General features: G+C 48.3%; 1 protein-coding gene across 4 annotated transcripts in view; it reads right to left on the bottom strand.

Annotated features, from left to right (window-relative positions):
• OSBP2 (oxysterol binding protein 2) overlaps positions 1-23,976 on the bottom strand; it is a 137,127-nt gene extending 113,151 nt beyond the window's left edge. For all 4 annotated transcript variants that reach the window (XM_037052524.1, XM_037052526.1, XM_037052523.1 and 1 more), the window contains exon 1: positions 23,291-23,976. In XM_037052524.1, the coding sequence (XP_036908419.1) occupies positions 23,291-23,961 (671 nt within the window). In that variant the 5' untranslated portion in view covers positions 23,962-23,976. The remainder of the gene's footprint in view (positions 1-23,290) is intronic.
• Between the last annotated feature and the right edge of the window lie 315 nt (positions 23,977-24,291).

Raw genomic sequence — 24,291 nt, 5'->3', positions numbered from 1 at the left:
ACGAGGTCAGTCATTAGGGAAGACCCTAATCCAGTATGACTGTTGTCCTTATAAGAACAGGAAGAGACAGACACACAGGGAAATGCCAAGGGACAATGGAGGCAGAGGTGGGAGTGAGCATCTATAAATCAAGAGGCACCAAGGGTTACTGGCAAACGCCGTAAGCCAGGAAGCACTGAGGACACCTTGATTTTGGACATCTAGCCTCCAGGACTGTGAAACAATACATTTCTGTTGTTTTAAGCCACCCAGCGTATGGTGCTTTTTTCCTTGCTTTTTATTGAATGTACTGGGGCAACACTGATGACTGAAATTATGCAGGTTTCAGGCACACAATTCCACAGTATCGTGCTTTCTAACAATAGCCCCAGGGCACTGACACCATGGCTCAACAGATGAATGGAGGAATGACCTTCTGGAACCTCCCGCGCAGCTGAGCTAGTTTATTCCGACATGCCAAATCATGGGCGGCACTTGAACTTTCCACACAGTTCCCATCCAGAACATTCAGCTAATGTGGCACCCACATGGTTTCTCTCGTTACTGGAACAGCCGTGACCCAGAACCGTCCATCCTGCTCGGACTTTTGCCCTCATCTCATACCACAGAGGCCAGAGAACCAAAAACTGCCCACAGCAAAGATTCCAAGGATTCAGGTTCTTCCACGGACATGCATCACACGAGACTTAAATGTGACAGCAAGTTAAGAGGGGAGCAAGCAGGATAAGAGGTATCCATTGCCATGGCAGGAACCATGACATGGGAGCAAGCTTCTGCAGCCATTGGCTTCAAGATTCCATGGCTCCCTGCGCTAACATCTGCAGTTCACCCTATCACAGCAGAGGGGACCCAGATGTTCCTGCCTGTCAGCCTCCAGCTGCTCCTCCAGTCTCCCAATGAGACAGGCTGAGCTTCTCTTAAGATACATGAAAATGTTCTTCCGTTACTCCAGTTACTCTTCCAGCCTCGCTCCTGGATAAGACTGAAGTTTCTCTTCAGGTACTCCCCAAACCAATGCATCTGGGCCTGCGCCGGTCAATGCCAGCCCACAGCAGGAACCTGGAGAACAAAGAAATCTACTTTGCACCGGCATGAAGAAACCCAGTGCTATGTAAGTCAAGTCCCAGCAGCAGTTCAGGGGGCAGGAAGCTGCCTCAACCTGACAGCTCAGCCCTTCTGCTAACACTAGTCAGAGTTGTTTCTGCTGAGTGCGGCCAGTCCTGGCCGAGGCGCCTCCCCAGAGGCGACGTCACCTGGGAATGGACATCTTGGAATGACTGCAGACAAGGTTTGCTGTTGAGGATCACAAAAGCTGGTCCTGTGCAATGGCAGAGGTTTTTACATCTGGATCTAGAGATGGAAAAAGGTGTGTTCAGAAAACACAAACTACAGACTGGGGGAGATACTCACAATAAATACAGCCAACAAAGAACTATCAAGGAAATATAGAGAACTCTTAAAATCAGCAAGAAAAAAGCTAACAACATAATTTTAAAATGCCAGCAATGGAGCAGGGTTGGGCAGGAAGGATCCCCTGACCCAGGCGACCCAGCACACAGGCAGCCGGGGTAGAATCGTGGACCCAGTGAAGGTGCATGGCAGGCTGAGCGCGATCACACATTCGTGCGCAGATAAACCAGCAGAGGTGTGAACAGTGAGACGGACCCCGGACCCCGCAGGCCCCAGCAGCGGACTGTACATGCCCCAGCGGCGAACTGCACATGCCCCAGCGGCGAACCCAGCCAGGGTGCAGGGCAGGCTGAGCACGGTTGCACATTTGGGCGTGCAGATAAGCCAGCAAAGGAGTGAGCAGTGAGACGGACCGTGCAGGCCCCGGAGGCAGGAGGCGGCAGAGGGGACCACCATTGATTTTCTTTGACCCCGCCCCCACATATAGTGTGGCAACTCAGCAACTGGGTTGCCCCGCCCTGGTGAACACCTAGGGCTCCGCTCCTCATATGTAACAGGCATGAACAGTCCAAAATATGGCTCAAGAAGAACTCAAAGCCCCAGAGCCGATAACGCTAAGCGACCAAGAAATAGCGAACCTCTCAGATGCACAGTTCAAAACACTGGTGATCAGGATGCTCACAGAACTGGTTGATTATAGTCACAAATTGGAGGAACATATGAAGGCTAAACTAATTGAAATGAAGGGAAATGCACAGGAAACCAAGAGTGATGGAAAGGAAACTGGGACTCAAATCAAGGGAGTGGACTAGAAGGAAGAACGAAACATCCAGCCAGAAAAGAATGAAGAAATGAGAATTCAAAAAAATTAGGAGAGGCTTAGGAACCTCCAGGACATCTTTAAACATTCCAACAGCCGAATTATAGGGGTACCAGAAGGGGAAAAGAAACAGCCACGAGTGGAAAACGTATTTGAACAAATAATAAAGGAGAACTTCCCCAAGCTGGCAAAGGAAATACACTTCCAGGAAATCCAGGAAGCTCAGAGAGTCCTAAAGAAGTTGGACCCAAGAAGGAACACACCAAGGCACATCATAATTATATTAGCCAAGATTAAAATGAAGGAGAGAATCCTAGAAGCAGCAAGAGATAAGGGGACTGTCACCTACAAAGGAGTACCCATCAGACTGTCAGCAGATTTCTCAAAAGAGAACTTACAGGCAAGAAGGGGCTGGAAAGAAGTATTCTAAGTCATGAAATCCAAAGACCTACATCCAAGATTGCTTTATCCAGCAAAGCTTTCATTTAGAATGGAAGGACAGATAAAGTGCTTCTCAGATAAGATCAAGTTCAAGAAGTTCATCATCACCAAGCCCTTATTCTATGAAATGTTAAAGGGACTTATATAAGAAAAAGAAGATGAAAAATATGAACAATGAAAGGACAGCAAACTCACAGTTATTAACAACCACACCTAAAACAAAAGCAAACCAAGAGGACAGCTAGATCAGGAGCAGAACCATAGAAATGGAGATCACATGGAGGGTTAGCAACAGGGGAGTGGGAGGAGGAGAAGGGGGGAGAAGGTGCAGAGAATAAGTAGCGCAGATGGTAGGTAGAAAATAGATAGGGGGAAGGGCAGGAACAGTAGGGGAAATATAGAATCTAATGAACTTGAGACACATGGTCATAAACTAAAGGGGGGAATGGTGGGGGAGGGGTGTGCAGGTTGGAGGAGAATGAAGGGGGGAATAGAACAACAACTGTAATGGCATAATCAATAAAATATATTAAAATAAAATAAAATGGGCAAAAGACTTGAACAGGAACTTCACAAAAGAGGATAGATACCCTCTCCAGTTATTAATAAACACAACTGCCCCATGATCCAGCAATTCCACCAACCTCCCATCAGGGACGTACATCTGGCTGCCAAAAGACATGTAGGAAATGTCTGCAGCACCCTCCCTAACAGCCAAAAGCTGAAAACAGCCCACATGTCCGTCCCCACTAGAACGGCTAAACAAAATGGTGGTTCATCCATTTGCTGCTTTCCAAATGGTGGGCCATGATACAGCAATGACAATAAATGCACTGGAATTACACATAACAAACAACCCGGAAGAACCTCGCGAACACAATGTTGAGCAAAAGAAGCCAGACACAAACAGAGCGTATTGTGTGATTCCACTTCCAGAAAGTACAAACACGGACAAAACCGAGCTCTGGGTGGGATGTCAAAACAGCAGTTATCCTTGGGGGGACAGCTCCCTCGGTCTCCCGGGGAGCCTGGTCATGTTTCGTTTCTTCAGCGGGGGGTGCTTATTCCCTGAGCACACGGCTTATTCCGTGTGCTCATTCTGTGAGCACTCCCTGAGCCGTGCACTTCCTTGCCTACTTTTCCTTATGCATATTGTACTTTATTAAAAGTTCACATTGAAAAGAACAGGGATGAGGAGAATTCTTTCCAGGCAGTGGCGGCGGTAGCAATGACTGTTTTTCAGGGGCAGCAGAGCTAGGGGCGCCTGTGTGACATCAGCATTCAGTGCTTGGGTGTCAGTGTCTCTCCAGAATGATTCTGTGACATGACCTCAGTCATGGGTCTGGCTTCCCAGCCTGCCTTGTTCTCACCTCTCCTCTGAGAGCTCCGCTGTCTTGCCTTCTGGGGATCCTGTGAGCTCTCAACAAGCCTTTCAGTAACATTTTTTTTTTTTTGGCCTAATATACCTGTGCTGGTTTTCTGTTGTCCTTGACTAAGAACCTGCTGGTACACACAGGCAGTGGCTGTAGAAGGCACGTTGGAGACAGGGAGGGCAGTGAAGAAGGTCGTACAAGAGACATAGGCAAGGGAAACGGCAGTTTTCAGTTCTTCTGCCTCTGAGGCCACGGGAATGCTATTAGGATCCTTTTGGATCTAAATAATGAAGCTCAGTTTATTCAGTCTAACTAGGGCGTCCTGATGGCTTACCTTAGAGGTGTCTCACATGCATTAACCATTTAAGATGCAATAAGAAAGGTGGGAAGGTTACCTCCTTGTTCCAGATGCACAGGCTGAGGCTAGGGGATGTGGGCAGCTCACTGGAGGCCCCAAGCGGGGACCAGGCCACGAGGACGCAGGCCCACCCCACCAGGCTGCACGGACTTGCCTTTCTGAAACGCACTATTTGGAAAACGCTCAGCATCCAAAGTGGCCCGTCAAACAGAAGCAGCTACTGTGCAGTGTTTGCTTCTGGGGACGAGACTGTCACTGTGAGACCTGACACCATTTTATTTTGCCTCTGGCCTCATTCTTTGCCACTTAGAGCTTCCCTTGAGGAATGTCAAATAAAAGCTGTTATACGTTCTACAGGAAGGATTTTTCTAATGCAATTTTTAAAATAAAAAAAGAGACTTGAGAGCCATTCCCCAGTCACTGAAGTGCATGTCACTTCATTTTTTGCAGACATGGCACCACAGACAGTCAAGCACAGCACCCTCATCAGCACACTGCACATCTGGGCAACATTTCACTCTGCGTAAGTGTCTGTCACAGACACAGCTCTCGTGATCCTCATAAGGGCTTGTAAGTGGGCAATGCAAACACTGATGTGTTTGGCAAATACTTACCAAACATATTCTATACAGCAGGCACTTGTGGGTGGAAATTAATGCCTCATTTTAGAGCCAAGAAAGCAGGGGGAATGGAGGGGAGAGACCAGGGAAAGGTAAGTCATGTGTCCTGGTCCACAGAACTGGTAAACAACAAAGCCAGAAATGGAACTTGGTTTCCTCGCCACCAGCACAGGGCTCTTTCCCCAGAGAATACTGGAGTAGTGATCCAGAAAATATGTCTAGCTTTGCTTGGTCATTGTATTTGCTACTCATGAGCTAGAACTTATGTTGCATGAGACACAGACCTGGCCTGTCTTTTCCCTGCTCAGCGGAGAGCTGACACAGGGTAACAGCTCTGAGACGACGAGCTGGCTGAGTGAATTAACACATCAGTGTTACACGAGCGGTGGAGCAAACCCAGGGACTCGACCCAGCCGGCCCACAAAGTTCTGCTGACCTCACACGCTGAAGGTGCAGTAACAGGGTAACAACACTCATCCCACCAGCACTCCTCATTAAAAATTCGTTAGATGCTTTTTGTGGTTCCATCAAAAAACATCAGAATGCCATGCACCACCCAGCAACATTAAACGTGGTTGGTTCTAAGATTAAGTGGAAAGCTTGTCACAGAATATTAGGCAAATGCTCCAGATTTCAAGTTTAGATGAAAAGGTCACGGCAAAGTGGAAAATGCAGGAACATGCTACCTTTCCTGCCAACGCAATGATAACCAATATACTCCCCAGTTACTAAAGTTTTAACTTGTGCAGTTTGTCTGCCTCAGGTCTCACCTTTGGACTTTACCGAGCAGAATTCCAAGTCTTCTCCAGCACCCCTCCTCAACCTCTCACATGCATCCCCTTTGCTGCAGCTGCCCTGAGCTGGCTAATGGTCATCTCCCACCTGGACAACACCCACAGCCGAGAGGTTTCTGCATCTTGCCCTGCCCATGCTAATCCACTCCAATGCTACGCTGTTTTCTAAAACTTCACTCTGACTCTGGTCAACATGCTGCTTTAAACCTTCCAACTATTCTTTGCTTTCCTTAGGATGAAGTCCTCACTCCTGAAAAAGATTTACCAGTTCTTTCTGGGCTAGCTCCTCCCTGCCCATTGCTCCCAAGCCAGCCTGCTAGTCCCCTGGCCTGAAATGCAACTTCTTTAAAGAAACTTCCCTCACTTGCCCTGCTACCTCCCTCAGCCTCGCAGGCTTCCTCCCTTACTGTTCTTACCCTCTCAATATTCTTATCAGTTCTTTATCCTTCTGATGCAGGGGCTGTAGCTGTCTCATTCACTGCTGTATCTCCAGAATCTAGCAAGTATTGGTCACATAGCTGGTGCTCAGTAAATATGTGTTAAATGAAGCGACCCAACTTTCACCACTTTTAATTTCATCACAAAGACCACTGGCCAAAGTCACTAGCCAGGTCAGTAACACCAAAGTCAAAAAATGTTTACTGGCATGACTGACTGTGCACGAACTAAGAGGATTCGACCAGCATGCCAGGGAGGAGAGTTTTATACAGGGACTGAACAAACAAGTAAATATATTGGGGATAATTGGAGCCAGATCTCTTACTGTCAGAGTCTGCAAATGGAAATACAGAAGGAGAAAGTTTAAGAAAAAAAAACTATCCATGAAAAGAACCTAGAAGAAATGATGCCCCAATACCAGTGAACACACCTAACACCCAGATTTTGGCTTCTAGATACCACTGTCCACTAAAAGGAACCACGGCTCGTTGTAGAAAAGGCAGGTTCCAGTACAAGAACAAGGAAAATTTTGTTGTGCCAAAAAGTAAGAAAGTGTTCAAAGAGTGACAGAGAGCATAAAAATGACACAGGAGCCTGTTTAAAAGGACTCCTCCTGGCCAAAGCTGGGGCAGTTTGGGAATCAAAAAAAGTAACAGTCACAGACAGTAACACATTGAATAAGACAGACGTCCATGAGTTCATACTGATATAAATAAATTATATAAACAAATTCCTTATCATACAATGCTTATTACTAAATGTGGAAGGAGTCCTGTTACTACAAACTCTCCATTTGGCATCCATCGTATTAACTAATTCAGGAAAGAATCACCAAAGGATGCTACGACCAAGTGGGTGAAGACCTGCTAATGAACAGGGTTTAACATAGCCTCAAAGTGTCTCCCCACAAAAATGCTTTCTAATTACTTATTAAGAATTGCAAAATTAATTAACTTCACAGTGGAGAAATCTGGCAAACAGCATCCTAACCAAACGATAAAAGTTCCAACCCTAGTGGTAGAACGACGCAATGTCAGGAGCGCCTGAGATGGTGCACGGTGAAGCACACGGGGTACAGCCTGCGGTCTTCCTGCCACAGACGCAGGACCCGAGTCTAACCCTAAAGGAACCCCAGGCAAGCCCAAGTCAAGTCTCAGCCTACAAAGTGGCCCGTATTCATGGGAAATGTCCGGGTCGTGAAAGACAAGAAAAATGGAAGACCTATTCCAGACTGAAACTAAACTGGCACAACCACCAAATGTAATCCATGAGCCTAGAATAGATCTTGAACACATGCAGGGTATTATTCGACGACTGGCAAGATAGGAATGGGGTCCATGGATTAGATGACGGTATCATATCAATGTCTGCACTTTGACATGTATAGCAGAATGTCCCTGTTTGCAGAAATACACACTGAAGTATTAAGTGATGATGAGCATCATGCCTGAAACTTGCTATTAAAAATTTTTTAAATACATGTATGAATATAGAGAGAGAATAAGGTGCATATAGTAGAATAACAACTGGGGGCTCTGAAGAAGGGGTACATAGGAGTTCTCTGTACTAGTCTTGTGACTGTCTTCTAAACTTGAAATCATTTCAAAAAGAACAAAAGGTTTATTTTTTAAATCTGGGAGAAAATAGCAATAATTACAATAACTAGAGCTCATTTGAATCCTGATTTCTAGAAACTGCAAAAAAATTTTAATCATTGGGGAAATTTTAATATTGACTCACTGCATGTTTGATAATATTAAGGAATTGATAAATTTTCGGGGACAGTAATGCTATAAAGAGATACATGCTAAAATATAAATATTGTTGTTAAAATGACTTCTAATTGGTTTTAGAGAGGAAGGGATGGAAGGAAAGAGGGTGAGAGAGAAACACTGATTTGTTGTTTTACTTACTTACACGTTCATTGATTAATTCTTGTATGTGTCCTGAGTGGGATTCACGCCTGCAACCTTGGTGTATCAGGACAACGCTCTAACCAGCTGAGCTACTCAGCAAGGGCCTAAAATTGTTTTTCTCTAAAACTCAGTTATTAAAATGAAAGATGTCTGAGATTTGCTTCAAATTAAGTGAGGGTGGGGAAGCCATATAATGACCCTAAGGTGAGACTTGCTGACACGGGGTGATGGGGACACGGGGGTCATTACACCCACATCTCTACTTTCAAGTCTTTGAAAATTTCCGTAACAAAAAACCCCCACAAAATCTATTTTTGATCCAAGGTATTTTAAATTCTTCCCCGTGCAGAGCAAGGGCCAAGAGCAATGCTGAATGACTGGTGACGAAGGGGCTTCTCGAGTCTCAGTGAGGCAGGTGCAGGAATGAGGCTGAGTGGCTTGGGGAAAGAGGGAAGGATGACAGGGCCCCCCCAGGGCACACGGCTGGATCTATTTCGAGTGAGGCTGTAGGCCTGTAAATCCAAGTTTTCCTACACAGAACAATTCAGGGTTCTTGAATAGGCTTTTTTTTTTTTAATCATCACACAACCTCCATAGCTGCAGCCACAGTCTACAGGATATTCCGGCAACCTCGACTCTTCCTTTCACAAGTGAGCTGTTACAAACCCAGCAGCACAAAAATACATCCCCAAAGAATACTACACTAAGCCAAGGAGGCCCTAAAAAAGAAACCAGTTACCAAGCTGAGCCAAAGCCTGAAATGCTATGAATTAGAGGTTCATTAAGGAAACATCTGAGCCAAAATTTAACACACCAAGGCCAGTGACAGATCTAAATGCGCAGACTGGGAGCCTACAGAGTGGACGGCGAGACGTGGAACTCGTTTGGGAATTCTACTTTTTCTCTTCACGGCCCCCAGGATTATCAGCACTGATATTAACACTAGATGAAACAATTTTCCATAAAAGTGACTCCCACCACATTCCGACTGACGCAGAAATGACAGCTCAACTCCTGTCAAAATGTGCCAGGAGCCTGCAAACCCCAAGGTCTCACGCCCTGGGGGGGCGGGGGGGGGCGTCTAACTCCCCAAACAGAGCCTGTGTTTAAAAGAACCACCATCGGTGCTTGGGCAGGCACTGGGTTCAGATAAGTGAACAAGACAGACAAGCTCTCAGCGTCCATGGGGTAGGAAGCCTCTTGGGCCCCCATAGCACTCAACAAGAGTGTGTGACCTTCTGTGTCCCCTCTGTCATTTGGACTGAATGAGGGTAGGGCCCTGGCAGCATGGGGGGGCGGTCTCCCCATGACAAGGTTCCTAAACTCCAGAAGGATAGCCCACCGCCTGGCTACCTCCCAACAGAGGCCTCAGATACACCTTCCTCATCCTCTGGCAAATCCAGCCTCACTTCCTGGGGTTAAACAGGGGGTTTTCACTAGTTGGGCAAGCACTACTAGCAAAACCCTTACATTTTAAACATCCCCTTCACTTATGAAACAGTCTACCAAGTACGTCTTCATGGTTTGTTACAAACCACAAAGCAGGGCTATTGACAGATAAGGAAAGTGGGGGTCACAGAGGTTTGGGGCCTTCCTCCCACACTGGGCAGGGCTGACCGGTGGGACCAACAGGATAGTGCGAAAATAACAGCGTGACTTTAACGGTACATCAGAGATGTACTCTAAGGGTACAAAAGACGCTGTGGTTCTTGCTGGCTCTCTCTTGCACCATTCCTCCTGGGAGCAGCCCACTGCCGTGTTGGGAGGACCCTCCAGCAGCCCTTTGGAGAGGTCCACAAAGTGAGGGGCCGGGCCTCCTGCCAACAACCAGATCACTTTGTGAGGCAGATGAGGGAGCCGCCTGGGAAGTGGAGCCTCCGGCCCCGGTCACGCCTTCAGATGAGGGCCTCCTTCGTGAAACATCCTCAGCCAGAATCACCCCAACTAGCCACCCACTCATGCATCCTTGAGCCATGGAAACTCCATGGTGTTTATTACTGTTTTAAGCCTCTAAATTTTGAGATGATTTGTTAGGTGGCAATAGATAATACACAGAGACACTGAGCCAGTCTCCCCGAAGATGAAGAGTGTAGCCATGTGGAAGGGACAAGGCCAGCCGTGTGGGACAGGGAAACATCCCAGTAAGGGCAGCTGTTGCCTGGAAATCCATTTCAGCTCAACAAAGGATGAATTTGCTAACATTCAGACTTGTCTAAGGCACACCAGGGTGTCGTGGCAGATAAAGATTTGCTCTCTGTCACCTGAGAGATTTGCTCAGAGGCTGGTGCTAATGGGGTAGAGAGGCTATAGAAGAAGTTGATGAACAGAGAGATGGTTGGACTAGATGACCTTGGGGTTCCTTTCCTACCTAGAGATTCTTCCACGGCCACACCATGCAACTGAGCCAGGGACCCAGAGAACCTCACTTGTCAGCTTCCAGGCACTGAAGACATACCTGTGCAATGTGTGGCCAGCGAGCGGTTACTGAACACCGGTTTTAACGGGTATTGGGCCTTCGGGGGGAAATAGATGAAATGTGAGTTACTTGTCCTGCCCTGAAGCTGCTTTACATGCACATAAATGACACAGTGCCACCAAGTACAACCTAGGGCAGCAAGGGGAAGGCAGACAGGAGGGCACAGCCCAAAGCCAGAGATAACGTCTGGAAGGCGGATCATGAGGCACTCAGGGGAGAGAGAAGGCACTACAGGAATCTTCTCAGAGGTTAAGAATGCCTTACACCATCTCCAGAAGGTGAAGACTCAAGCTGACGGGCAAAATACATTCAAACTCAGGAGAATTGCAGGCCCCAGAAGAAGAAAATCACTTCTGTGCCTGCGTCTAGCAAAATCACTTTCTAAAACTGGAGGATTCTAGGCAGGCACTGTTCGTGGCATAGCATGTGAACAACTCAGCAAAGGGCGGTGCCCCCACTCAGTCTGCCTGCAAGTCTCCCAAGACTGGGAACTGGAATACATCATTTAGCTCTGTTCCCATGCTCCCCTGGGGCTCAGGAGCAAGAGGCCTTACTGTCCCTGGACCAAATCCATTAGCAACAGCAGGAAAAAAAGGGGCAGAAGCACCTGGGTGCTGCAACAGCAACTCCTGCTTCCAAAAAGCCTGTGGCCCCAGGGACAAGAAGGCCAGTGGACATCTGGGCCAGCAAAAGCATCCCCCAGTCTTTCTCTACCAGGTCAGCCATCAGCTTCCCGGACACCTGGACTCTATCCAAGCCATTAAGTCAATAGACATTTCCTGAGCACTGTGATGTGCCAAGCCCGTGCCAGGCGTAGATCATCTATGACAGGGGTCCCCCAACATCCCCACCCCCACACCGGGCTGCAGAGAAGGAGGTGAGCTTGAATGTAATGCACTTGAATCATCCCAACACCATCCCCCTTCCCCCAGTCCGTGGAAAAACTATCTTCCACGAAACCAGTCCCTTGTGAAAAAAAGGTTGAGGGCCGCTGGACTATGACATCTAATCTCCCCTCACTTCTTCCACTTGGTACCCCAGCACATTCTCATGAAGCTGGGGCTAGAAGGAGCCCAAGGTCACCTAATCCAGCAGTCCGACCTTACAGGTGAAGCGTGGGATTGCTGGGAGGAAGGTCAGAGCCTGGAATAGACTGAAGCATTTTGCCCAATTCCTAACACCCTCCCTGAATTAAAATCCCATGTCTGTCCACACCCTTTGCCACAGAACTTTGCAGAATCGCCCACTAAAATGGGTGTGGGTATGTTCCCACCCCACTGATATACTGGGCAGGGCCACGTACCTTCAAACAGCCAGTGGAATGTGGCCCAGAGCGAGGGCGTGCAGGCTCGAGGCAGGGTGCTGCAGGCAGCAGCCACCTTCTGCCACATGGCCCAAGGAGAAGAACAAGAAGACTGGACTAGAGAGGAAAACAAGAAGAGATGCAGACATGAGAAATGAAAAAAAAAAAAAAACCAGTGCAAACCACTGGGCAAGCTTCATAAAAGTCTTCTGTGGTCTCACAAGAAAATCTTTCACCCTTCCTGCCCTAGTTGCTCTGGAAGGTTCTTGCTACTTGCAACCAAAAAGCCTAAAAAAATCAAGACAACTGTTGACCTAATTTCTGGGTTCAATATGTCCCATGCTGTTGATTCAGGGGGTAAAAATTACTAGGAAATATTTTTAGCTTGATTCTTGGTCAGGTGATTAAAACAGTATTCTGCTGCTGAAAATGTGGTCTCTGGTTCAGTCCTGGCCCCGGGCATGTCCACCTTACTCTTCTGAGATGCTCACTGTGAGGTAAGTCAGCCACCAGGAGCTCACGAGGACAGAGCTCGTGGAGAAGCCCTGAGGCTCTATGGAGAAAGAGAGATGCTCCGTCAGCCTCCAGATGGTCCAGCTCCTGCCAGTTCCAATCCCATCCTCTGACTGCAGCCCCGTGAGAGGACCTGAGCCAGAACTGTCCAGCCAGCCCCTTTCTGAATTCCCAACCAACAGAAACTGCAAGCAATAATAAAATCTTTGTTGTTTTAAGCCTCAAAGTTACACAACAATAGATAACTGATCAACCTACTGCGCATGGGCAGCTGACCTTGCCAACTGTTTGAGCGCTTGGCAAGCATCTGATCATAAAAAGGAACAAAACTAGCTTCTTATGAAGCCTCCTGAGCCAATACTCTTGCTGCATGGTCACAGGCAGAGCCAATCCTGAAGAAAGGTGAGCCAGGTGGGGGATCTCCTGAATAAGGGTAACAGGTGGGGAACCAAGAACGAGGGAAGGCTCCCCTAACATCGCAGTCAACAGGGGTGCACACCCAAATCGTAATACACAAGAATGTCAGAGGAAGGATGGTTCCACCAGCCCAGCTCATTGCAGGAGTCCAGGTAGGTCCATGCTGAGGTGACCTGGAAATAAGACCTGGAAATAAGACCTGCTAAGATGTCCGCAGCAATGAGAAGGGGTCTCCTGGGTGAGGGGATGGCAGGCGCAGAGATCTGGAGGGGAAAGTGAAGGGCATGTGGTTTGCCGAGGGGCAGTAAGGTGCATTGGTCAGAAGGATCAAGGCCCAGGGAAGGGTGGGGAGGGGTAGAAATGAGAGAGGGGCCTGACTGAGAAGGATGGAGAGCAGTGAGCCCAGGGAAGCCACACACCATATTTTAGGGAGACAGCGCCTGCTGCTGCTTCAAAGGACAACACTATCTGGCAGTTCCCTATGCAAGCTCAGTAATGCCATCTGCCCTCTTCCTGGTTTAGGCAGTGGCCCAGTGATGCAGATCAAATGCTGTGAGTCAAGACTGTTAAACTGGTATTAAATGCACAGGGCTATGGCTGAGCATGTGATGAGGTGTCAAGGAGTGAAGCTAAGTGATCAAAACTCTGAGAACTCTTAAAAATGAAAATGGACGCGGGGAAGAGTCGCACTTCAAAGACAAAAGCACCCAGTATGACCCCAGTCTGCTGACAGTTTGCTTCATGTATGTGATTAAAGCCACATCTCTGTGTGGTGACACCTGCCATGTGACTCGCCACACATCAAGCTGCCAATTTCAATTTTGTCCCAAGCGTTTCTTACCATCTCCTTCTCCCACACGTCAGTATCAAGTACTTGTCCAAGAAACAAGCCCAATCTCCTCCATTTCTGCTTGAAATGAGTAGATTAAGGAACCTCATACCCTTTTCACAGACCTGGCTGGCTTTATTGACATAGTTTGCCAACTAGATCCCAGAAGACTACACGAGGTACGAAGGCTGAATACCTGAATACCCAGCTCCCTGGGGGAGCACTTGGCCTGACCCTGCTGGTTTTTACTGCATGGCCATTTCCCTCCTCCTGTTCTTCCTCCCGCTTCCCCTCCTCTTCTTCCTCCTCCATGCACTGGCTTGACGATGGTATGCAGGTCTATCTCCCACAGTGTCTTGTACATTGTTGGTCCTCAATAAATGATTCAACCAAAGCTGGTGTATTCTCACTGTCACAAGGTTCCAGACTGCTCAGCAGGCCCCAGGCTTGGAGTAACAGACCCTCCCTAAAGAAGGCACAAGGGTCAGTAGCAGCTGGAGAACTCACACCAGAAATCCTACCAAAGTCACAAGAGTACCCGCAGATGAAGGAGGTCCATGTGGCAAGTATACCCCAGTCATATGCAAAAACAAAGCCACCAAGGCTTGGGGCCTTTACCGAGCCCCCACTTGGCCTTAGCTCAGTTGGTTAGAGCATCGCTTGGATAAGTGAAGGTTACGGATTTAATCCCTGGTCAATGCACATTCAAGAAGCAACCAATGGAGGGACTTCCGGCCAAGATGGAGGTGTAGGTGGAAACATTGTGCCCCCTCCCACAACTAAATTTAAAGACAGCAAAGTTTTAGTAACAAAAACACAGCCATAACAGTGAAAACTGAACTGTACAGAAGTCCAACAACATCGAACCACTCAGCCAGACCTGTAAGAGGGGTGGAGTCAGTGGCAGAGTGGGGTCGGGCTGGAAAGATCCTTTGGTCCCACCGACCCAGGAGCAGAGGCGGAGGCAGTTGGTGGATCCCAGGTGTGGGGTGGCAACGGGCAGACCCAGTGAGGGCACAGGGCGGCTGGCTGACTGCGGTCACACATTCGCGTGCAGATAAACAAAGCAAAGGAGCAAACAGTGAGACAGATCGCTCAGGCTAGGGCCCCAGCGATAGGAATTAGAGCCTGAAAGCACCAACTGGAAAGATTTTCTCGGGATCGAGGGGCAGGGAGAGGCTCCCAGGCTCATAGAGAGTTTGTTGGAGAGACCAACAAGGTCCTGGAGGGTCCTTTGCCATTTTAGTCACACAGGAGACGCTAATTCCTCCAACAACAAGTTGTGACGACACATGTGATATGTTGCCCACCAGGGAGGATTATTAGACACTCAGTGCTCGGGTCCCCACACCTGGGAACCAGCACCAGAGGGGCCCAATTTGCTTGTGGGAAGCTGCAGAGGGGACAGAAATCTGAGAGAGAGCGAAGTGGAGCAAAGCGCCATTTTTTCCCCTCTCTGACCCCACCCCCACATACAGTGTCACGACCCAGCAACTGGGTCGCCAGGTCTTGGTGAACACCTAAGGTTCCGCCCCTCATACATAACAGGTGCCAACAGACCAAACATTATGACTCAAGAACAGCTCAAAGCCCCAGAGCCTATAATTCTAAGTGACCAAGCAATAGCCAACCTTTCAGATGCATAGTTCAAAACACTGGTGATCAGGATGCTCACAGAATTGGTTGATTTTCGTCACAAATTAGAGGAACAAATGAAAGCTAAACTGATTGAAATGAAGGGAAATGCACAGGAAACCAATAGTGATGGAAAGGAAACTGGGACTCAAATCAAGGGAGTGGACCAGAAGGAAGAAAGAAACAACAGAAAAGAAGGAAGAAACAAGAATTTAAAAAAATGAGGAGAGGCTTAGGAACCTCCAGGACATCTTTAAATGTTCCAACAGCTGAATTATAGGGGTACCAGAAGGGGAAGAGGAAAAGCCACAAGTGGAAAACTTATTTGAACAAATAATAAAGGAGAACTTCCCCAAGCTGGCAAAGGAAATAGACTTCCAGGAAATCCAGGAAGCTCAGAGAGTCCCAAAGAAGTTGGACCCAAGAAGGAACACACCAAGGCACATCATAATTACATTAGCCAAGATTAAAATGAAGGAGAGAATTCTAGAAGCAGCAAGAGATAAGGGGACAGTCACCTACAATGGAGTTCCCATCAGACTGTCAGCAGATTTCTCAAAAGAGACCTTATAGGCAAGAATAGGCTGGAAAGAAGTATTCCAAGTCATGAAATCCAAAGACCTACAGCCAAGATTGCTCTATCCAGCAAAGCTTTCATTTAGAATGGAAGGGCAGATAAAGTGCTTTTCAGATAAGGTCAAATTCAAGGAGTTGATCATCACCAAGCCCTTATTCTATGAAATGTTAAAGGGACTTATCTAAGAAAAAGAAGATGAAAAATATGAACAGTGAAAGGACAGCAAACTCAGTTATTAACAACCACACCTAAAACAAAAGCAAACTAAGAGGACAGCTAGATCAGGAGCAGAACCATAGAAATGGAGATCACATGGAGGGTTACCAACAGGAGAGTGAGAGGAGGAGAAGGGGGAAAAGGTACAGAGAATAAGTAGTATAGATGGTAGGTAGAAAATAGACAGGGGGAGGGCAGGAATACTATGGGAAATACAGAATCTAAAGAACTTGTGACACATGGACATGAACAGAAGGGGGGAATGGTGGGGGAGGGGTGTGCAGGGTGGAGGGGAGTGAAGGGAGGGAATGGGACAACTGTAACGGCATAATCAATAAAATATATTTTTTAAAAAATTAGCCCTGGCTGGTGTAGCTCAGTGGACTGAGCGTGGGCCTGCGAACCAAGAGATCGCGGTTCGATTCCCAGTCAGGGCACATGCCTGGGTTGCAGGCCAGTTCCCAGCAGGGGACTCATGAGAGGCAACAATACATTGATATTTCTCTCCTTCTCTCCTTCCCTTCCCCTCTAAAGATAAATACATTTTTTAAAAAAATTCTAAAAAAAAGCAACCAATGAATGCCTAATTAGGTGGAACAATGAATCAATGTTTTTTCCCTCTCTCTCCCCCTTCCTCCCTCCGTCTCCCTCCCTCTCTCTCTCTTTCTCTATCTCAAAAGTCAATTTAAAGAAAAAAGCCTTGGGGAAGGTACAGATCAGAAAAGTATCTCTGAAGCAATAAAACAACTGCATGGTCAGAGGCTCCGCCGCAGAGAAGGCCCTCGGCACGCAGAGCAGCAGGCCCTGTCGTGGTTTAGACGTTCTGCAAAGCCGGCATGTGTTTCATCTGATGGAAAAGTAGAAGCCACTCTGCCACCTAACAGCAAGTATAAGCACCCATCTCTTACACGTGAACCACCATGAGGACTGACCTTTACCCTGGACTGATATCACTGAAATCTGCAAAGAGGAAGATCAGACCTGGGCAGAAAAGGATTAATACAGCAGGCCTGACGCTGCTCATCCTTTGAAAGGCCCAAGGCTGGGCTTTGGCTGGAGTCCGGGAGTCTGGGAGTCCAGATTTGGAGAGCACAGCCCTTCTCTGACTGGGAAGGGCGGCTGACTGCACCTAACTGCTTGTACACTGTGGTCTATGCTGAACACCTGCTTTCCTTCTGGGAGTCTGAACTTGGCAACGTGCCTGAGGGTGCCCATGTGACCAGCCCCCAGGGAAAACCCTGGGCACTGAGTGTCTAACAATCCTCCCTGGTGGGCAACATTTCACACGTGTTGTCACAACTTTTTGCTGGAAGAATTAGTGTCTCCCGTGTGACTAAAATGGCAAAGGACCCCTGGAAGCCGGCACCTTCCTTTTGCTAACTGTGCTTTGCTGCCATAAAGCACAGTGGTGAGCACAGCTTGATGAGTGAGTCCTGGAGTCCTAGTGGTCACCGAACCTGGCGTTAGCCTCAGAGACCTTGACACAGGACCCCAGCGAGGAGTTTCCACAGTGTGTGGTGGGTAGACACCTTGGCACAGGCTAAGTCAGAAGGCTTTTTGAGCCCTGGTGCTGCAGGTGGGCTCCCACTTCTTCCTCCACTTGACAGAAAAAGAAGGAAGAGCCTGCACTCCTCACCAAAATTGCAAACTAAAAATCACTTCGACACCTGCAGAGAATCCTGGAGACGTGAGGGCCTCTTCGCCAACTGGATCTTACAGAGTGGAGGCCTCACCTGATTCATGGCCTGCTTCCCACAGGGTCTTGAGTACCTTGCATGTGCAAGGCAGCCCATCAGGCACACGTGAAACCACTTAAAGAGTTATGTGATTGTGAAAAGCCCTTTTAAAAGCTTTACCTTTGCTCCCCATTCCTCCAGCCACTGCCACACTTTCAATGTGACATCGTTCCAGGTACATACAGACAACATGCACAAACTCATGCAACGCCACACGAATGCAAATGAGGACCACAGACAAGGGTTATTGTTTCACGGAGGAGGCTATTTCAACACATTCAGAGTCTGTCAACATAAAATATGCAGATAATCTGCATTTTTGTAACTGTCCCTTTTTCAGCCCTCCTAGCTTAAGCCAGCAATCTCCAACTAATCTTCCCCATCTTTTTTCAGCAAACAAGTTTTGGAAATTGAAAACATTAAGAAAATCCAAACTTGCACTAACATCCTCGGCTTTCTGAAATCTTACAGAATCACAGGCTACTCTCGTTCACTCGCTCAGACCAGCCACCCTACTGAGGGCTTATCTGTGGCAAAGATAAGAGCCACGTCAGGCTCTATGCCGAATAGAAAGATGCCTGGGACAGGGCCACGGTGTCCCTTTAACACAGAGCTGTCTGCAGAGATGCCCACATCCACTCCCTGTCCTTGGATCAGTCAGGGGCCAATGTGGGTATTTCAAATGGGAGAAATCCAAACCAGGAAACTGCCGTGGATTCAATATCCACAGAGCATGGAACTATTGAAAGAGAATCCTGGAGAAGACGAGGCAACCCCAGGGCCATCATCAGTAGGGAGCAGGCACCACAGCGGGGGGCCATACTGTCCAGGGCAGAAGCTGGAAGCTGGGACACCAGTTAAGCAGAAGGAGGACCTGAACCATGATGTGGCGCTAGGAATGGAGAGGAGGGACCCAAGGAGAGAGACGAAGCCGGGCGTGTCGATTCCATCTGATGTGGGGTGAGGAAGGGAGGAGGCAGCAAGAATGACTCAGAGATTTTCAGCTATTCATAGAAAGAGAAGTTAGGAGGAAGAGCAGGTTTTGTGGGGGAAATTACAATTTGTGTCACTAGACCTTGCTAAGAACATTGTTTTCCATTGTGCTCCTCCAAAACATGCAGCTAGTCCACTCCAAACCTCTTTGCAACACGCTTGTGCTATATGCTAATAAACTTCAAACCAATGTTTACATTTTACCAACCTGTCCACCCCTTTTCAGCCTCCTAGTGGTCTCACAGTACAAAATGCTGAGTGAGATTCCAAATTAAAGCTGAATCCAATATAATAAGGCCCCTTCTTGTGCACTTGGGGTGGAGACCCCAAGGGCGTAACCTGCAGATGTGCACTTCCCAAACGCCATGTTTTCAGGGGCACTTTGCAACTGGATCCCCGTCCTTCAAGGATTTTCTACAGTGACACTGAAAACCCCGTTCCCTGGGGCCCAGTCCCCACGAGAGGCTGCCAACGAGTACATGATCCGTCCTAGAGGCGAAGATGTCTGGGTTCGACATCTTCTGTTACCTAGCCAACACCCCAGAATCCGGGTCACCAAATGTTCAGTGGCCTTCCTAAGCCAGGGGACTTTCCAAATTTACTTTCACTTGACTGAAGCCTTCTTTCTTAGAGACCTGGACTGGTTTCTCTGAGGCCTTCCTTGCTAATTGGCTTAGCCATTCCTATCAGTCTGAACAACAAATTAATGGAAGTAAATGTTTCTGTTTGAAATATTTTCCTGCTGAACAAATGTCATTTAGGATGTCACCAAACAGGCAACTGGGATACAACAAAACAGGATTTTGCTGAACCGAATCACTTTTGTCATTAATATGGATAAAGCTAATGCCTGGCACGCTGTCTCCTGAAGGATTTGCTCCAGCCAAGCACCTTTGAAAATTCCACATCACTTATGCTTTTGTCCCTAATTTCATGCAATTATGAAATTTCATGTTTCAAGTACTTTAATTATTTTAATGTCATGAAATATTTTAATTTCATGTTTCCTGAGAGATCAGAACTGGGGAATGAATTTTTTAATGTGCATTAACACCTCCTTCCCCCCCCCTGAAATAAAAAAGAAAACTAAGCACAAAACCATATTCTCCTTGTTGGGACCCAAACAGATGTGTGATTAAGAATGCCATGCAATAGGATAAGAACCTCATCTCCTGTGTTTATTTATTTATGTTCCTACCACATCGTTGGAAAGAAATAAAAGCCTGCTAACAATTACCCATACTTCCCAGAAATTCTTTCTATATGTGACAATATTTACAAAAAGCATTTTTTATTCCTGATAATATAAATGTTACTAGGCCCAGCTGTTTAGCATTATGTATTTTCTCCCTTAGAATAAGCGTAAGTGAACACACGAGCTTCTCCAGCAACGTCCAGGGCAGATACTTCTGCCTAGGAAGCCACGTTAATGGAGAAAGTCTAATTCAACCTCCACCCCCCGTGGTTTTTCTATTAAGATAAAAATAAGAGGAATTGAGCCCTGGCTGGTGTAGCTCAGTGGATTGAGCGCGGGCCTGCGAACCACACGATCGCGGTTCGATTCCCAGTCAAGGGCACATGCCTGGGTTGCAGGCCAGTTCTCGCCAGGGGACTCATGAGAGGCAACCATGCATTGACATTTCTCTCCCTCTCTCCTTCCCTTCCCCTCTAAAGATAAATAAAATCTTTAAAAAAAATAATAGGAATTGAAATGCAGGTCAAGACTGTGAGATGCCACCGAATACCCATTTGATTCAAGTCAATGCTGATAATATCAAGTTTTGCAAAGAATAAAGATCCACAAAAATCACTTATTAACCACAGGTGGGAGTATAAATTGGTAGAAACATTTTGGAAAACAGTTTGGCAAATACGAGGCGAACATTCATATTGTCTACATCCCAGCGATTTAACCCAAAAGAAATTCCTTCACGCGTCCCAGAAATTTCAGTCACCCACCAAGAGGAAAACGAATAAATAAAAAGTGGTACACTCAGATTCTCAACTGTTACAAAGCAGTTAGAATAAGTCCCCCAAAATCATATGCTGTAAAACACCCTTTTTAAATGAAGTTAAAGACAGTTGAAATGAAAAATATGGTTTTTTAAGAACTGCATGTAGATGAAATAAAACTAAACAAAAAGGAAAGAAAGGGGCTGGTGACCAGGATTTGGGATGAAAGTGGAGGCAGGTTGGAGGATGGGATGGGGGAGGGAGCACAAGAAATGTGTGCCCACATTTTCTCCAAACACCAGGCTTCACTTAGTTAAAAAAAAAAAAGACAGTGAGAGAGAGAGAATAAAGAAGAAGGAAAAAGAAGAAGATGAAGAAAAATTATGGAGTGGTCTTTCCAGAAGGGAAGCCTGTAAGAGCAATGACTGCTTCCTTCTCTACCAGCCATTTCACCCCTGCAGGTAAACCTGACTCTGCCTGGCCCCTAAGGAGAGATAATAAAAATTCTTTCCCTCTGTTTTAGCTCACAAGCACCTGAATCGTGCCTCTATTCCAACCACATGCACTTGGAGAGCTACCACGAGCTGGAGGTCTGGGGAGGGTGGGGAGAGAGAGCGCATGTGCAAGGTACAGGGTACAGACGGGGCCCGGATAACCCACCCTGCTGCTGTCAGTTATGGGTGACAGGCCTGGAGGGCACTCAGTCCTTGACCCCAGCAGGCAGGATGGCCCTGCCTGGTCTAGAGTCCAGGATTCAGATCAGAAGCAGGAACCAGAAAGTGGTGTCAAACATCTAAGGTGCTGAGAGGCACAAGGAGGAGCAGACCAAAGTGTTTTCCAGAAGGCCGAATTGGCGTACATGGGGAAAAGTGGTAATCCTGCCTCCACTTCAAAGTGTCTTTTCTGGAGCCACCTGACAGTGTCATGGTGAGGCTGAAATACACGTAAACATAACGTAAAACAGGGCGTGTGGTCCACAACCGACATGCCCTATGTGTTACATCACTAGCCTTTAAGATATTTATATCTTCGTGATATTTATACCAAATCACTGATAATCCCTATCACTGCATGTCAGTGAAATGTTGACTTAGCTGATCATATGATAAATGGGATAAAAAACCACTTGGAAGAGGATCTCTCTGCTCCATTGCCTAACTCCAAGAACGCCATGTTCTATGGGATATGTATTGGCACAGCTGAGTGGGCTGAGAGGCCTCAATGTACCGCACGGGAAGGGAATATTAGAAACACATGTCAGCTTTCTCCTCTGCCAGGACTTAAAGACAGGGGATCCCCATTTTGGAATGGGAGCCATCGCTTAAGTTCAGAGGAGTTCCCAAATTTTCTGGGGTGCTCAATCATCCTCTAGAAGCTATGTTCCAAAAAGCCTAGAAAAGACCATATTAAGTCCTATGGTGGGCAGCCTGAAGGGATATTTCCTGGCCGAGTGTCGCGAGCAAACAGCAAGTCAGGACCCTCCTGTTTGCAAAGACAATGGAGCAGTGCTTCTCAGACTATGGTCGGAAGCAGCATCACCTGGGAACTTGATAGAAATACCCAAGCTCAGGTGCCTCCCAGATCCACTGTGTCAGAAACTCAGCAGGTGTGAGGAGGGGTTGGGCAGTACTTGGTGTTTCAACAAGCCCTTCAGGGGAATCTGATGCTCTCTCAGGTTTGGGAATCAATGATATATAGAGTGCCCTGAGATCTCAAAGTTTAAGCTAACCATCACCAGGAAACATCCCAAGGCTACAGTAAAAAAGGAGAGAAAGCCTTCAGTGCCTTTCTCTTTCCAACCACTTCGGTGGGCAGACAGTGTTCACTACATCCCACCACTAAACAATTTTGAATCCCATGTGGCTTCTGGAATAAGGAAGGCCACAGCAGGCTGCTTCCCGAGTCTCCGAAGAATGCCAAGATGGGCTCTTCAAGGGCAGGAGCTGTGTCTCATACATCTGTGAGTCTGCTGTGCCCAGCCCAAGGCCTGGCAACTAGCAGGCATCAGGAAACGTGGGAGACAGAGTGACCAACTGAAGAGATAACCATGAATGGGCCCCAAGGACTGAACAAAGTTAGTTTCTCCCTCAACCCCTAATACACTGAACTTAGCTCCGGAACCAGAAAGCTCCTGAATCAAGTATTCCGTGGGGCTGACTCTGGCTAAGGGTTCCAGGTCCCACAATTACCGACACCAGAGGGGCCCTGAGGCACCAGATCACTCCCACACTCCACCTTCCCGCTCACACCCAAAATCCTCTTGGCTTGCCAGAGGTCATGTCCACAGGGGTCAGGGCACCCAGCCCTGGGAGGTTGGCTGAAGTTACTACTTCTGCTAGAGAGCATGTTCCCAAACATCCCTAGGCTAGTAGCGGTGTCCTCCGACTCCAAATGCCCTCTGTCACCACCACAGCAGCATCACCATCCTCCAAACTCAGGTGCCCCTACGGTGACACTTTGGCACTTTCATACCTGTAGTAAGATAGCAGCCCGTTGCTGAGCACGAACCAGCGGCGCTGGTAGCCCTTCAGGTAGTTGGTCCACTTGAGGAGCCAGCCCTTGAAGCTGTCCAGAGGCAGCGAGGCCATTGGGACGGCGGAGGTCGTGCCAGTTCCTGACATTGGAACCCCCAAAGGCATCCTCGCCTGTCCAGGTCGCAGAGGAGGTGGGGGCTTTGACACCGGCTGCGACCCTGACTCGGGTCTGGAAGAGGACGTGCTCCCCACTCCTGGCCCCAGAGCCGGTGACTGTTCAGATGAGGCCTTGGTGAAGTGGGCTGCCCCTACACTTGAGCCAAACTCTTCCCCAGGCCCTGACCCCGGCCCTGACCCCGGCCCCAGCAGCAGTTCCGATTCCTGTCTGTGCCCTGGCCTTGGAGAAGACGTCTTCTGGGACCCAGGCTGCGATCTCGGTACCAGCTCGGAAACTGGCTCCAACACCTGTTCGGACGCCAACTCCCGCTCCGGCTCAGGCACTGGCTGGGGCTGAGGCTTCGGCTCCACTCCGGAGCCGGGCGTGGAAGCGCTCATGCTCGGTGCTGCCGTGTGACACGACAGACAGGGAACAACCGTGAAGAGCGACGAGAGCCCGCGGGAGCGGCCGCCACAGCCGCCGCCTCGGCACAGAGCGGCCGCTTTCCCCATAGAGCCAGCGGACCCGAGCGCGGCCGAGCTAGGGGGAGGGGGCGGCGGGAGGCGGGGCCGCGGGCGGGGCCGGGGCGTGCGGGTCGCTCCGCTGTCCCGCGCCCCTGGCGCCGCTTGCGTCGGCCGGCTGTTTCCTCCTCGCGCTCGGCGAGCGGGCACCTCGTCCCTCTCCGGCGTCGCCGGCGCCCGGTTCAGTGTCTGGCACTCGGGAGGCGCCCTTGGAACACCTGTGGGGCCGAGAGCTTGGTGGGCGGGCGGCTGGGAAGCGACGGCGCGCTTCAGGCCACCATCCCAGCCTGCGCCCCGACCCGTGCCAGGCGCTGGTGGAAC

Source organism: Sturnira hondurensis, unplaced genomic scaffold (genome assembly GCF_014824575.4).
Source record: "Sturnira hondurensis isolate 20B ecotype Veracruz unplaced genomic scaffold, ASM1482457v3 Scaffold0007406, whole genome shotgun sequence".
NCBI classification, from domain to species: domain Eukaryota; kingdom Metazoa; phylum Chordata; class Mammalia; order Chiroptera; family Phyllostomidae; genus Sturnira; species Sturnira hondurensis.
The sequence above is the reverse complement of the archived record's forward strand: the minus strand, read 5'-3'. Positions and strand labels throughout refer to the sequence as shown.